This window comes from Narcine bancroftii, chromosome 6, assembly GCF_036971445.1.
Source record: "Narcine bancroftii isolate sNarBan1 chromosome 6, sNarBan1.hap1, whole genome shotgun sequence".
Classification (NCBI taxonomy): domain Eukaryota; kingdom Metazoa; phylum Chordata; class Chondrichthyes; order Torpediniformes; family Narcinidae; genus Narcine; species Narcine bancroftii.
Genome location: NC_091474.1, coordinates 82,170,340 through 82,186,174, shown reverse-complemented (window position 1 = coordinate 82,186,174; position 15,835 = coordinate 82,170,340). Strand labels below are relative to the sequence as shown.

The 15,835-nt window shown below is 45.3% G+C and overlaps 1 protein-coding gene across 1 annotated transcript in view; it reads right to left on the bottom strand.

Annotated features, from left to right (window-relative positions):
- Nucleotides 1-14,315, bottom strand: part of LOC138736290 (protein transport protein Sec24B-like) — a 63,290-nt gene extending 48,975 nt beyond the window's left edge. Inside the window, exons 1-2 of the mRNA XM_069885551.1 lie at nt 14,023-14,315; nt 10,474-10,976 (exon numbers count right to left, since the gene is read on the bottom strand). Coding sequence (XP_069741652.1) covers nt 10,474-10,567 — 94 coding nt within the window. The 5' untranslated portion in view covers nt 10,568-10,976; nt 14,023-14,315. The remainder of the gene's footprint in view (nt 1-10,473; nt 10,977-14,022) is intronic.
- Nucleotides 14,316-15,835: the final 1,520 nt, after the last annotated feature.

The following is a 15,835-nucleotide window of genomic DNA, read 5'->3' as shown; positions in this document are numbered from 1 at the left end:
CCGGCTGGCATAATGCATTTTATGCTTTCTTTCTCTGCAATTTTCTTCAGAAATTCGGGTGGCACAGTTAGAACAGAGTGTCAGCAAATCCAGCACTGTCTGTGAGGAGTTTATATATTCTTTGTTTGTTCACATGTTCACGCTGTGTACAGTTTATTTTTTGCACTGTCTGTTCGTGGTAATTCTGCCTGGCCCGCAGGAAAAAGGAATCTCAGGGTTGTATGTGATGTTATGTGTGTATTCTGACAATAAACCTGAATTTAAAATCTGAAATCCCCGTGTCTGTGTGAGTTTTCTCCAGGTGCTCCAGTTTCCTCCTACTTTTCAAAAACATAGCAGGGGTTGTAGGTTATTTGGGGTATTTGGGCGGCATAAGGCTTGTGGGCCAGAAGGGCCTGTTATCGTGCTGTATGTCTAAAATTTTCTTTTATTTAAAATTTAAATTCCCTCATTTTTATTGGGAGAATTTGATGTGGCAGCTGCTTTCTCTGCTCTTTAAATTTTCTTCTTTTGAATAAATTTATTTTGTTTGCAAGATTGTTTGCTGTGAGTCATTTGCTCTGCCCACTTCCAGCTCAATGCTGTCAATTTAAATGTTTGGATCTCACAGAGAATGCTCCACATACAAAGTTGGGTGTTTTTTTTTAAACGTTAGGCAACAGCAGAAAAGAAACAATAATGAATCAGTCAACTCTGATACCCCGTGCACAATCTTCCCTTCCATTACATCATTAAATCTGCAACCGGAGCCTTGACATCCTCATCAGAAGACCACAGTCTGTGCGGATCAGTAACAACGTCTCCTCCTCACTGATAATCAACACAGGCGCACGTCAAGGATGTGTGCTAAGTTCACTGCTCTACTCATTTTACATCCATGATTGAGGCACAATTCAAATGCCATCTACAAATTCGTCGATGACACCACGGTTATCAGTAGAATCACAGACAACAATGAAGTAGCACTGAGGAGGGAGACAGATCTGCTAGTTGAGTCTTTCTTCTTCTTCTTTCTTTGGCTTGGGTTCGCGGACGAAGATTTATGGAGGAGTAAAGTCCACGTCAGCTGCAGGCTCGTTTGTGGCTGACAAGTCCGATGCGGGACAGGCAGACACGCTTGCAAGGGAAAATTGGTTGGTTGGGGTTGGGTGTTGGGTTTTTCCTGCTTTGTCTTTTGACAGTGAGGTGGGCTCTGCGGTCTTCTTCAAAGGAGGTTGCTGCCCGCCAAACTGTGAGGCGCCAAGATGCACGGTTTGAGGCGACATCAGCCCACTGGCGATGGTCAATGTGGCAGGCACCAAGAGCTTTCTTTAGGCAGTCCTTGTACCTCTTCTTTGGTGCACCTGTGTCTCAGTGGCCAGTGGAGAGCTCGCCATATAACACGATCTTGGGAAGGCGATGGTCCTCCATTCTGGAGATGTGACCTACCCAGCGCAGTTGGATCTTCAGCAGCGTGGATTCGATGCTCTCGGCCTCTGCCATCTCGAGTACTTCGACGTTGGAGATGAAGTCGCTCCAATGAATGTTGAGGATGGAGCGGAGACAACGCTGGTGGAAGTATTCTAGGAGCCGTAGGTGATGCCGGTAGAGGACCCATGATTCGGAGCCGAACAGGAGTGTGGGTATGACAACGGCTCTGTATACACTAATCTTTGTGAGGTTTTTCAGTTGGTTGTTTTTCCAGACTCTTGTGTAGTCTTCCAAAGGTGCTATTTGCCTTGGCAAGTCTGTGTGTCACAACAATAAGCACTCAAAATAAGGAACTGATTGTGGATTTCAGGAAGGGGAAAACCAGGATAACACAAACCAGTCCTCATTGCGGGGTCAACAGTGGAAAGGGTATAAAAACATTAAATTCCTGGGTGCCATCGACTATGAAGATCTATCCTGTGGATTTCCTGACAATCCAATCGCGAAAAAAACCTCAACAGCCATTATATTTCCTTAAGAGTTTGAGAAGATTTGGTATGTCACCAAAGACTCTTGAAAATTTCTATGGACGTACTATGAAGAGCATTCTGATTGGTTGTATCACTGTCTGGTACAAAGCGCCAGTGCACAGGACAGAAAAGGTGACAAAGAGTTGTGTACTCGTCCAGTGCCATCATGGGCATGAGTCTTCATTCCATAAAGGACATCTACAAGAGGTGATGTCTCATAAGCACAGCCTCTATCCTCATGGACCTTCACCAAGCAGGCCATACCTTTTTCACACTGCTACCATTAGAAAGGAGGCAAACACCCAACGGTATAAGCATAGCTTCTTCCCCTCTGTCATCAGATTTCTGAATGAACAATTAACCACAGACACTACCTTACTTTACACAAATGTACTTTCTAGCCATTTTTGCCAAGGAAATGCACAATAATGGTGCTGAAAACCAACAAGTTCCATGACACATGTTCATGACAGTAAACCTGATTCTGATCCAGATGCAAAACTATCCCCATAAACATCCACTGCATTTACTGGACCTCAGAGTCAGGAAGTAAGGAGCCAGAGAGCCAGGAAAGCACTTGAGAGACAGCTGGATACAATGACAGACATCGGTCTCATTTTGACGAGACGAGAAAATAGACTCCTCAATCAATGTTTATCCCATGTGAGTAAGATCAAGCTGGATAAGTTGACACATCCATCGACAGTAAAACCCCTGTTATCTGGAACTCAAGCAACATGTAACCTCAAGCAACTGGAAGGAAAATAAATAAGTAAAAAATTTATGTTTATAACTAGTGGGCCTCACTGTTAGTTCGTCAATCATGCGACACACAATCTCAAGCAGCCAGAAAATACACTCATCCGGCATCCACTAATCCCAATAGGTGCCGATAACTGGGGGTTTTACTCTATTTAATGTCATTTCAGCTCATATAGTTTTATTTAGTTCTATTCTCAGGCTGAAGGCATAATGCAATAAGGTTCTGAATTGCTCACTTCCCTTGCCCTGCAGATAGCTGACATCAGTAAAAAGAGCATTGGCCATTAGTATCACTTATCTTTGAGTCAGAAGATGGTGAATTCCAATTCTATCTTGAAGATAGGAGCCTGAAAATCGAGCTGCACATCCTCAGTGCAGTACTGAGGATGTACCATGAGCTTTTCTGATACAATAATGCTCTCTTTGCTTTCCCAAGAGGACAAATATCCAAGGAGTACCTCTGCAAATGAAGTTAGCAGAGAACTCCCCAAGTCTCCTGCCCAATTCTTATCCTTCTATGCACATCAGTAAAGCCAATTATCTGGTTATTATTAGATTGCTGCTTTGGGGAGCTAGCAGTAACTAATTAGCTGCCATATTTTGTACACACGATGGGTGACAACACTTCAAAAGTAATTCCTGGTTGTACATGGCTTTCTGGCATCCAGAGGTTGTGAATGCAAGTGAACTGAATTCAGATCTTTTATGTTTAGATATAAGTATCCAGTTTCACTCCAATCTCTCAAAAATAATTCAAGTAACTGAAACTTGGCAACACATGATTACCTCGAAATCATTACTTGTTACTTCACAAAAATAGTGCAGGTTCAGAGAACAATTTATAAGAGCGGGGGAGGAAAATATTGCAATGTACATTTGACAACATCCTGAGAAACAACTGGAGCAGATGAGAGATCATAAATGTACTGAGAATCATAGGCCATTACAGCAGAGAAACAGGCCTTTTGGCCCTTCTAGTCTATGCCAATCGATTTTTATGCCTTGTCCCAATGACCTGTACACAGCCCAAGCACTCCATACCTCTCCCATCCACATACCTGTCTAAAAAAATCATCTCGAATATTAAAATTGAGCCCGCATTCCCCACTTCAGCTGGCATCTCGCTCCACACTCCCATCACTCGCTGTGTGAAGAACCCCTCCCACAATGTTCCCACTAAACATTTCCCCTTTTACCCTTAACCCTCTGTATCTCACCTACTCTCAGTGGATACCCTCTGTCTATACTTAGCACATTTCCAATTTAGTTGGCACAGTGTTGAATTTTTTGCACATAAGAATTATTATTTTGAGACAATATGAAGACAAATAACCAAGGACATGGATTAAAATAGCAGCCTCTCAGATGCATATTAAATGGGAAAGAGGTCCAGAGTCTTAGAAAGGAAAATATAGAGATAAAAGCTCAGTAATTGGGCAGCACTTCTGGCGTACTGACTAGCCAAATGCCTTTTCAGCACCAGCGATTGGGACCGGACCTGGGTTCGAATCCTTCACTATCTTTAAGGAGTTTGTACATTCTTCCCATGTTTGCATGGGTTTTCTCCAGGGGCTCTGGTTCCCTCCCACCCTTCAATAACATACCAAGGTGTAGGTTAATGGGGTGTAATTTGGGCAGCACTGACTTGTAGGGCCAAATTGACCTGTTAAAATGCTGTATGTCAAATTTAATTTAAGTTGAAGGGACAGCCGCAAACAATGATGCAATTAAAATCAGGGATTCTCAAGAGGCCTAACTTGGTCAAGCACAGGAAACTCGAAGAGCTGTAGCCCCGCAGGAGGTTACATATGGTTACCACGCAATTGACTGAATACTGGTCTGGCAGGTAGTCATTAACTTTCTGTTGAGCACATATCTGGTCAGCTGCAGTGGAGACAGACGGGATCCAATTTGTGGTTCAGCCTTCACAAGATTGTTGTTGCTTGAGTTTCTTTGCTCGACAAAAATAATATTCTATCCAAACCAACCTGCCTGTTCGACTGTTACTTTTATTCTTAATGTGGCCAGTTAATCTAAGTCACTGTAATCTTATTCTCCCTAAATCTTCTCAGTGGATTGAGTGCCATTCTGTTGCCATAGCAACATTCATTCAAGATAACCAATAAACAAACTGCTCTACTTTTAACCACTCCCACACTATCCCATCTCCAGAGTTCCTAGTTATCAGATATTTTTATTCCTATTCTTTACCCTAACACTGAACCAGACCCATGTCTATAATTCAACCTCAATATAGTTCTCAATTGCATTAAGATCCCTGTTCAAATAGCAAAATATAGCCAAGAACATGCAAATTATGCTATTTTATTTAACTTACATACTGGTGAGGTTGATGATGCAGCAAATGTATTAAACACAAGAGGTGAAATAAATTTTTCACAGACATTATGGAGGCGAATCAGCAAAGTTTTTGGATTACCTGTGGAAAGCAAGACAAAATAAAACTTGCTTCAACATCTGTATAGGCTGTGCAGGGACTTGAAACATGCTTCACGAATATGGTGGTGGTGGGGTGGGGAGCTCAACAATGCATTTGGTAATGAATTTGGGAGATCTTTGTCCAGAGAATAGTTAGAATGAGTAACACGCTATCATCTAGAATAATTGAGTTAAATAGAATTCAACCTTTTAAGAAGAAGTGAGATAAATCTGAAAAAAAGAGCAGAAAAGAGGATAATTGGATTAGATAAAGTGGGGAAACAAGCAGAGACTTGTGTGAGGTATGAACGTCAGAATGGATCAGCTAAGCAGAATCCTCTGTTCCTTTGCTCTCAAACTCCTCTGGGGCTACAGAATTCTATAGAAAAAGATAAATGTGTAGAACAGACAATCGCTCATTTTTCACTATTTCTAAAGTCTAATTTTAGCAACATGCGTGTACCAAATTATTTTTTAAAGGATAGTTTTTCTTTTGCACTAGCATTTTTCATTTGCTGCATGCACCAATTTTCATTTCACCTTAATGCATTGATTTTCACAAGACAGTATATTCCTTCACCTTCATCAAACACAATTGGATTCTATTAGAGTTCTGGGAAATATTGGGGAGAAAAGATCAATCAAAATTGTATTTCTACACAGAATTGTTCATGAGTGTCCAAAGTGCTTCACAGCCAAGTAATTGCATTTTGGTTATGATTATCCATTTTTAACTAATTAAAGATGATTGCCCAAGAATTATAAGTGACATAAGAGAATATAAAAGAAGAAAAAAATCTGCATGGAGAAAGAATAAGTTGGACTAACTGGGACGGGCTATGAAAGGTTTGGCATAGTCTAGATGAGCCAATGAGCTCTTTCAGTGCCAAACTAACCTAAAACATTGCAGTCTAATGTTACAGAAAGAAGTGCCACAAAAAAAAACACAAACCAGATATTTCAACTGGCCAGGGTTGAAACAGCTAACATGAGGGGTCATCATTTTTAGATGCTTGGGAGCAAATGCAGGGAGGGTGCAAGCAGTATGTTTTACGCACTCAGAGGGGTGGGTGTATGCAATGTGCTGCCAGCAACAATGGTGGAGGTAAGTGCAATAGGATCTATTAAGAGAATACATGTAATTAAGAAGTTAAAGTTTATTGTCATCTGGTTGCACAAGTACAACACAAAGAAACAGTGTTCTCTGGTCCTCAGTGCAAAACATAGATGCACAGCCAGACATAACCCAGATACAGACAAACAACACATATGCTGGACAAGTATTCATCTATACAAATAAATAAATATTGTGTCATGAATATAAGAGTCTCGGATGGTTAGTGTGAGCAGTTCCTTTGATTGTTCAGCATTCTCACTGCACTCAGTCTGGAGGTGCTCCTGTATCTCTCTGCTGACTGGAGCAGCTGAAAGATGTGTGCAGGGTGGATGGGGTCCTTAATGCTTTTGCATGTCCTCTTCAGATCCCATCGATGGGGGGAGGGGGATGGGTGGGAGGGAGACTCCAGTGATCCTCTCTGCCACTCTTGTGGTCCTGTGGATTGACCTCCGATCCGTTTCTCTGCAGCAACTGTACCACACGGTAATGCAGCCGGTCAGGATGTTCTTGATAGAGTTCTGATAGGATGTTGACATAATGGTGGCCTGTAGCCTTGCCCACTTCAGTCTTCTCAGGACGTGCATTCACTGTTGTGCCTTCTGACAAGTGAGCAGATGTTGAAAAGGGTGGACGGTTATGAGGTGGGGATATTTTAGGCAGTTGGCACAACACTGAACCGAATGGCCTGTACAGTTCTAAAAACTCAGTGCTTGCTTCATAATAATTGTGGTTTGATGGTATTACAGAAAATTGGCCTCAGAATGTAAAATATGTGCTCTGGACACGCAGCCCCCTTCATTCAATTGTGAAGAATAGGGGCATGGAATTTGTAAAATATGAACTTGCAATTCCATTAACTGCAAAATGATGTGACCAGAAAATCTCTTGTTCTGATATTGCTGAAGGGTTTCAGATTCAAGCTTATTGTCAAGAGTACATACAATCCTGAGATTTTTCCTGCGCACAAGGCACTTATTGGTAGTCCAAAAAAACCCACTTTGTAGACATGTAAACAAAGAAGTAAATGTAAACAAACTGACTATGTAATACAGAGAGAGAAAACAATCAATAAAGTGCAAAAGTAAGAGTCCTTAAATGAGACCCTGATTGAGTTTGTCATTGAGGAATCTGATGGTGGAGGGGGAGCAGCTGTTCCTGAACCTGGTGTGTGAGTCTTATGGCACTTAGACCTCTTTCCTGATGATAGCAGTGAAAACAGAGCGTGCGTTGGGTGTTGTGGTGCTCTCCAAAAGCAGCGTTCGCTGTTGATGTTTTTAAAGGTGGAGAGGATTTTTCCTGTGATGTCCTGGGCTGTGTCCACTACCTTTTGCAGGGCTTTATGTTCAAGTGCATTTGTGTGCCCCATACCAGACCATGATGCAGCTGGTCAGCACATCTGTATACATTTTCCAAAGTTTCCAATGTCCTACCAAACCTCCTCAAATTCCTGAGCAAGTTGAGGCATTGATGTAATTTTTTCACAGTGCTGGGTCCAGGAAAGATCACCTGAGATAGTAACTCCCAAAGACTTAAATTTGTTCACCCTCTCTACCTCTGATCCTCATGTTAGGATCGTACTGGATGGTTTGAGCCAAGGAGAACTCACCTATTCCTCTTTCAAATAGTAGCAGGGATATTTTGCTTCTTCTTCAGAAGACAGAAAACTTTGATTTAATGAGGGCCAGTCCAAATTATGTGCTAATTTCCCAAGGAAAATGGCTGTTTAGGTTGAACATCTGGCTTTCTGGAGGCTTTGTAAAAAATGTTTTAGTCCAACAAAGCTCATAAATTTCCAAAAAGAATGTGCAACATTCAAAGCTAACATGTCCCCCACCCTCCCCAAAGTGAGGCGGAGGGAAGGGGATTATTCAACAGCGGGCGGTACAGTTAGCACGGTGGATAGCACAACGCCATCCCCCATTAGGAAATAGATGCAGGAGTAGCAGAGCTAGTACCACCAGGCTGAGGAACAGTTTCTTCCCATGGGCAGTGAGAATGCTGAACAATCAAAGGAACGGTTCGCACTAACCATCCAAGACTCTCATATTTACGAAACAATTATTTATTTGTGCACATGAACATTTGTCCTGCACACTATCCATATTATTTGTCTGTACCTGTGTCTTGCCAGGTTGTGTGCCTGCATGTTTTGCACCGAGGACTGGAGAACACTGTTTCATCAAGTTGTACTTGTTCAATCGGATGGCAATAAACTTTTCTTGACTTGAGCTGAGAAGGGAAGAGATTGAAAATGTAGAGTGGATGGGAATTTGAGACAATTTGTGAATGTAGAGAAGTATTTTTAAATCATTGTCAGTCTAAACTGATGAGCTGCAAATGGAATGGCTCTTTTGCACTCCAAGCAGGCAGCAGTTCATTAATGCTGCACTGTAGCTTCAGCCACCACAGTGGTCCTCATGCCGAATTACCCACACATGGCTCACATGACAGGCAAACTGACAGGGCTCACCTTGTATTGCGTTCAGTGTCAGACAATGTATAACACTGGACCATTATTTTTTTTCAAAAGGTTTATTTCCTGAAAATAAATTGGGGATTCTGATAGAAAACTTCAAGATGAACACAGAGATAATTTCAGATTTGCTGTATCATGTAGGAAGTTGGAGAAACATTAAATTATTCTTTATTGAATTTAGCACATTTAATTGCATGAAGGTAGGGAGGTTGAGCTCAGGATCGAAACTTCGGTAATGTATCTTTACCTCTGATGGACGCTGAGGGTCCAGCCAAGTTCCTCCAGAATTTCTGTGTTTTTACTACAATCACAGCATCTGCAGACTTTCATGTTTCACACAAGAATGAAAAGATAGCCATGATAACAACAGATTGTGAATGGCCTGATAATATAGTAAATCATGTGAACATTCATCTTCAGAGGTGATGGAAGATCAGTTGGTACATAATTGAAGGCTTCAGGTACACCTTTTGCCTTGGAACGTTTACTTGGCTCAGCAAGAAGAATTAAATTTTTTAAATTCCTTTAAATTTGGATTTAAAGTACAGTAGCAGGCACTTTCGGCCCACGAGTCCATGTCGCCCAGTTTACATCCGGCCAGAGCCCCCGGGGGAAACACACACAGACATGGGGAGAACATACAAATGCCTTACAGACAGCGTGGTCCCGATCCCTGGCACTGTAAAGGCATTGCATCGACCACTACACCAACTGTGCCGCCCTGAGAAGTGAAGGGTTTTCCCATTCCGTAGGGTTACATTAAGAATGGGTGAGATATTTTTCAGGGATGCACTGTAGACAGTTAAGGGTCTCTCATCACCTGTGTGAATTAATAGACTCCGCCCCATCTTTGAGAATATGGCAAAGGCAAGTGAGACTCATTATTTCCCTTTTGTGAGAGCTGGGGAGCAATTTGAAATCGCCATTCAGCTTCCTTACACCTTCCATTGACTTCCACTAACAAATAATGCAGCTTGTAGGAACTACCAATCATTCACACAACGCAAAGACGACTTACATTTCTAACCACTTTTCCCAATATAAGGATGTTTCAACGTGCCAGTGGTTTGAACTGGAGTCTGTGCAGCTGAAGAGGCTGCGGGAGTGTTGAACGTGAATTCCCGGACACTCAGTGACTCTGAAGGGATCCTCTTTTGCTTCTCTCTCTCTTTAAAGAGTGCCAGGCAATGCTCGTGGCGACTCTTTGTTTGCCTCACAGCAGACAGAAGTTGAAGTGTATCAGGCATATTACTTTATTTTAATGTGGCAATAAAAGGAACTTTGAACCTTGACTCAAACTCTTTGTAATATAAAAACACAACTGCTCATTTACAACCCAGCAAACAGCAGAGCGCCAATGACCAGACCACTTTTTTCTTTATTGAAAGAACTTAACAAAAGCACAGAATACAGTAGATGGCAGGAGGGAAAAAAAACAGATTAAAAAATAAGACTGTTACGGAGAGAATCAGTGGGGATTATAGTTTTTGCACTAATTTGGGGTTAAATCATAAGAATGGAAAAAGAAACAGTGGCTGGGTAACTTATAACTGATGTCTTTATTGATTCCCAATCAGATTTTAGCACAAGTTATCATATTCATTGGATCGGCTGGTCTGACAACTGTATAAGCAGCTGAATTGAAGCAGTGTTACATTACATAAATGTTGCAAATTAACTTCTGTATATTGTAACCGGATAAGAACATTATAGGACTTATATAAAGAGCACACACTTACCTGAGGGCAATGGGTGGATTTTCCTCTTGAATTGTTTGCTGGACTTGGGAAAGACAGGCATCATAAACAAGCAAAATTCCTCATTTTTCAGCATCCATTGTCTTCATTTTTGGGCCTCCTATCTGAAAGGTTTGGTAAGTGTGACTGGGCTTGTATCCCTGCCTGTCATCCGTGTTTGCATGAAGCATTCTTAACTCATTGGCAGTGTGGAACCTCCGTCAACCTCCAAGAAGGCTACATGGCTGCCTCACCCGTCACCACCAAGGTTTCATGTTACGCTCAAGGGAAATGTTGATGAACTCATTGTCAGATCCAGTCTGGAGTACTGAAACAATGCTGTGTGCTCCACATCATTGGCACTGCATAGCAGTAAAACTATAAATTTTATTCCAAATATTTGTTGGAGCCAAGAGCATTCAGCAAGATTTTCAATATAATCTCTTCACGGCATTTACTTTGCATTGTGATTGAGTGCCTTGGATCTATTGAGCATTAAAATAATTCTGTGACAAAACAGAAATATATTTGAGATGAATCCATGTTTTATTTATTTCCCTTCCTCCTTTTATTTAACCTGGTGTCACTTTCTCTTTCTAATAATCAAACCCTGCCCCATATTGCAAGGTGATATTTTCAGTTGACCAAAATAGCGGACAGAAAATATAGTGGGCAATTAACAATTTAGAAAAAACAAAGCTGGAGAAACTCAGCAGGTCAAACAATGTACATTATAGAGCATAAAGATATATATATATATTGATATCCTGATGAAGGGCTCAAGCCTGAAACGTTGGTTATGTATCTTTACCTTTGCTCTATAAAGTTCACTGTTCGACCTGCTGAGTTTCTCTTTTACTTCAACCGCGGAGTCTGCAGATTTTCGTGTTTTACTAATGAATGATATTGTTTTCTTTTGTGTCACATACGAATTTTATCAGGACTGAAAATAAAAGGTGACCGACATTTGGAAATAATAAAATGGACAAAACAATGTGAACCTCATTATCCTGTTACAAGGTTGCATTGGTACTATTGGATGTCAAATTTGGTTTAAAATGGAGGTGCTGCCACTGGTACAGACACTGTACTCCCGTAGGGCCCAGTCCAACCCCCTCCAGCTCCGTGCAGGTTTTAAATGACCTGTTAATGGAGCCAACTGTGGTTTTATTTGAAAATCTCACATCCACAGGGTCTGGCCCAAGAGGGTGGTGCCTATAATCGGCAGCAGCCACGATGGGTTCCGGGAAAGCAGAGGACTGGCACAAAGCACCAGAAAATGGGGAGACCACCCCCCCCCCCCCCCCAGGAGAATCAAAGGAGATGACGAATGGGACAGGAACCACAGTGACAGACCAGTGAGGGGCTCTGCAACTGAAGAATATACAGGCGGCAGGCTGTCAGCAACTCAAGGCGAGGAAACCACACACACTGAGGGCTGCTGGTGACTGAGGTCAAAGGATTCACATCAGGCGGTGGACAGCTGGAAACTGGCTCTGATTGGTTGAAGGGTTACTAGTTGATGGAACCAAGTTGCCCAAATTCTCCTCTAGTTCCATCTCCAAGTTTCAGAATAAGAATTTTATGTCACAAAATTAGTTGTTTTGCGGCAGCATTATAGTACAAACATTCCCATAAACTGCATTTCAAAATAAATAAAAATTAATGCAGTGAAATAAAAATAAAAAGACAAAGTAAGGATGTTTCTCTGGTTCACAATTCATTCAGGAATCTGATAGCAGAGGGGAAGAAGCTATCCTTACGCTGCTGAGTGCTTGCTTCAGGCTCCCTGTACCTTTTTCACGATGGTAGCAAAAAGGGCATGGTCTGGGTAAAGGGGGTCCTTGAGGATAGAGGCTGCTTTTTAAGACACCACCTCATGTTGATGTTCTCGATGGAGTGAAGGCTGATGCCTGTGATGTCACAGGCTGAGTTAACATCCCTCTGGAGTGTTTTCTGTCCTGAGCATTGGCACCTCCATACCAGGCAGTGATGTAACCAGACAGAATGCTTTCCATGGTGCACCTGTAGAAATTTTCAAGCGTCTTTGGTGACAGGCCGAATCTCCTCAAACTCCTCACAAAGTATAGCTGCTGGAGAGCCTTCTTTGTCATTGCATCAACATGGAGGCTCCGGGACAGATCCTCAGAGATGTTGAAACCCAGGAACTTGAAGTTCTTGACCCTCTCCACTCTTGGGCTCTCAATGATTTACTCCTGAAGTCCACAATCCTCTTGGTTTTGCTAACATTGAGCTCAAGGTTGTTGTGACACCACTCAATGAGCTGATATACCTCCCTCCTGTACGCTGCCTCATTGCCAACTGTAACTCTGCTGACAACCATGGTGTCATCGGCAAATTTGCAGGTAGCATCTGAATTGTACCTGGCCACATAGTCACATGTGAAGAGTAGAGCAGTGGGCTAAGCACGCAAGCTTGCGGTTCACCTGTATTTCTCGTCAGTGAGGAGGAGGCATTGTTTCCAATTCAGTGGTCCTCTATTGAGGAAGTCAAGGATCAGAGCTTGCATCATTGCATGAGATTGGAAGATCAGAGATCGAGTGGCAAGATGACAGCAAAACAAAGGATCTGCTCATTTGATGGTGAAAATAAAGATGGCAGTGCTACCACAGGTGCAGAGACAGCTGAGTGGGAGTGGCTAATATTGTGCCTTTATTTAAGAGGGGCTGCAAGGACAAGCCAGGGTATGTCAAACCTAACATCAGTTGTGGGAAGGTTACCAGAGGGGATTCTGAGACAGGATCTACCTGCATTTCCCCCCAGATGTAACAAAGAGAGGATTCCTATGAACCTCTCAATATATTATCCTCCATTATCCTCCAACCTACAACCTGATCCCCAACCACCCAACATATCTTCCACTCTCCGCCTTCCCTAGGGGTAGCTCCCTCCCTAACTCTCTCATCCACTCATTCCTTCCACAAATTGTCCCCTTGACACCTTCCCCTGTGGCCACAGAAAGTGCCACTCACCACCATTCAGGGCCCCAAACAGTACTTGCTTCACTTGTTTATCTGCAGGAGCTCCGGTGCTCCCTCTGGTGGCCTTCTCTATATCGGCAAGACTGGGAGATCGCATCACTTAGCACCTTCGCTCTACTTGCATCAGTGACATGTCCATCCTTCGCCTCATGCACCTTCCCACCAAAAGCACCAGTAAATTGGAGGAGCAACCCTCAATTTTACGTCCAACCAGATGGCAATAACATCGACTTTTCTCCAGTTTCTACTAGCCCTCTCTCCAATCTCCCTTCCCTTTTTCTTCTTTCCTCCAGCTCTCCACCCCTTCCCTCTCCGACCACAGAGCCATCCCTCCTCCCACTTTGCTGCTGTGCCCTCCCTCATCCACCTATTACCTCCTGCATTTGGGACTGTGCTCTCCCCTTCCCCCACCCCACCCCCCACACACTTCTATTCAGACAACTGCCTACGTTTTTTCAAATCCTGATGAAGGGCTCAAGTCCAAGATGATGATTAGGCTTGATGATAAATTCAAGATATTTAGAAAGATTTAGAGGGATATGGTCCAAACCTAAACGGGACGATCTCATGGAGATAATTTTGCTGGTCGGACAAATTGGGCTGAAGGGCCTGTTTCTGTGCTGCAGAACTCTTGTCTATCACACGCCAGCAAAGACTAACCACGACTGATTATTTGTCACATCTGCAACGCCTGATCACTCTCCCTCTCTCCACTTTTTGCCTGGATCATCTTTTGTTCCTATTTCTCCATTTAGCTTTCTTTTCCTATTTATTTTCTTTCATGTTTTTAGGATTTTTTTTCCTTCTTTCCATCCCTCTATCTCTCCCCCACTCTCCCTCCTTATCCATACCCCCAAAACCCATCACCTTTCATCCCACTCCCCCTGCCCAACACCCCTCCCTCCCTCTCCCCCCTGCCCCACACTCCTCACTCCCTCCCTCCGTGCCCCACACCCCTCCCTCTCTCTCCCATACCCCTCCCTCCCTCTCCCCCCTGCCCCACTCCTCACTCCCTCCCTCCGTGCCCCACACCCCCCTCTCCCCATGCCCCAAACCCCTCCCTCCCTCTCCCACACTCCTCCCTCCCCCCTCTCCCACACCCCTCCCTCCCCTCTCCCACACCCCTCCCTCCCTCTCCCACACTCATCCCTCCCTCCGTGCCCCACACCCCTCCCTCCCTCTCTCCGTGCCCCACACCCCTCCCTCCCTCTCTGTGCCCCACACCCCTCCCTCCCTCTCCCCATACCCCTCCCTCTCCCCATACCCCTCCCTCTCCCCATACCCCTCCCTCTCCCCATACCCCTCCCTCTCCCCATACCCCACACCCCTCCCTCCCTGCCCCACACCCCTCCCTCCCTCTCTCCGTGCCCCACACCCCTCCCTCCCTCTCTCCGTGCCCCACACCCCTCCCTCCCTCTCTCCGTGCCCCACACCCTTCCCTCCCTCTCTCCGTGCCCCACACCCCTCCCTCCCTCTCTCCGTGCCCCACACCCCTCCCTCCCTCCCTCTCTCCGTGCCCCATACCCTTCCCTCCCTCTCCGTGCCCCACACCCCTCCCTCCCTCTCTCCGTGCCCCACATCCCTCCCTCTCTCCGTGCCCCACACCCCTCCGTCTCTCCGTGCCCCACACCCCTCCCTCCCTCCCTCTCTCCGTGCCCCACACCCCTCCCCCCTCCCCTTTCCCACATCCCCTCCCTCTCCCCCCTGCCCCACACCCCTCCCTCCTCTCCGTGCCCCACACCCCTCCCTCCCTCTCCCCTCTCCTCCCTCCCTCCGTGCCCCACACCCCTCCCTCCCTCTTTCCAATCCCACCCCTCTCCTCCCTCTCCCCTCTCCTCCCTGCCTCCGTGCCCCACACTCCTCCTTCCCCGTGCCCCACACCCCTCCCTCCCCCCTCTCCCACACCCCTCCCTCCCTCTCCCCTCTCCTCCCTCCCTCCGTGCCCCACACTCCTCCTTCCCCGTGCCCCACACCCCTCCCTCCCCGTGCCCCACACCCCTCCCTCCCCGTGCCCCACACCCCTCCCTCCCCCCTCTCCCACACCCCTCCCTCCCTCTCCCCTCCCTCCCTCCGTGCCCCACACTCCTCCCTCCCTCTTCCGTCTCCTCCCTCCCCCCCTTTCCCACACCCCTCCCTCCCCCCATCTCCCACACCCCTCCCTCCCCCTCTCCCACACCCCTCCCTCCCCCTCTCCCACACCCCTCCCTCCCCCTCTCCCACACCCCTCCCTCTCCTCCCTCCCTCTCCCCTCTCCTCCTTCCCTCCCCCCGTGCCCCACACCCCTCCCTACCCCCCTCTCCCACACCCCTCCCTCTCTCTCCCCTCTCCCACATCCCTCCCTCTCTCTCCCCGTGCCCCACACT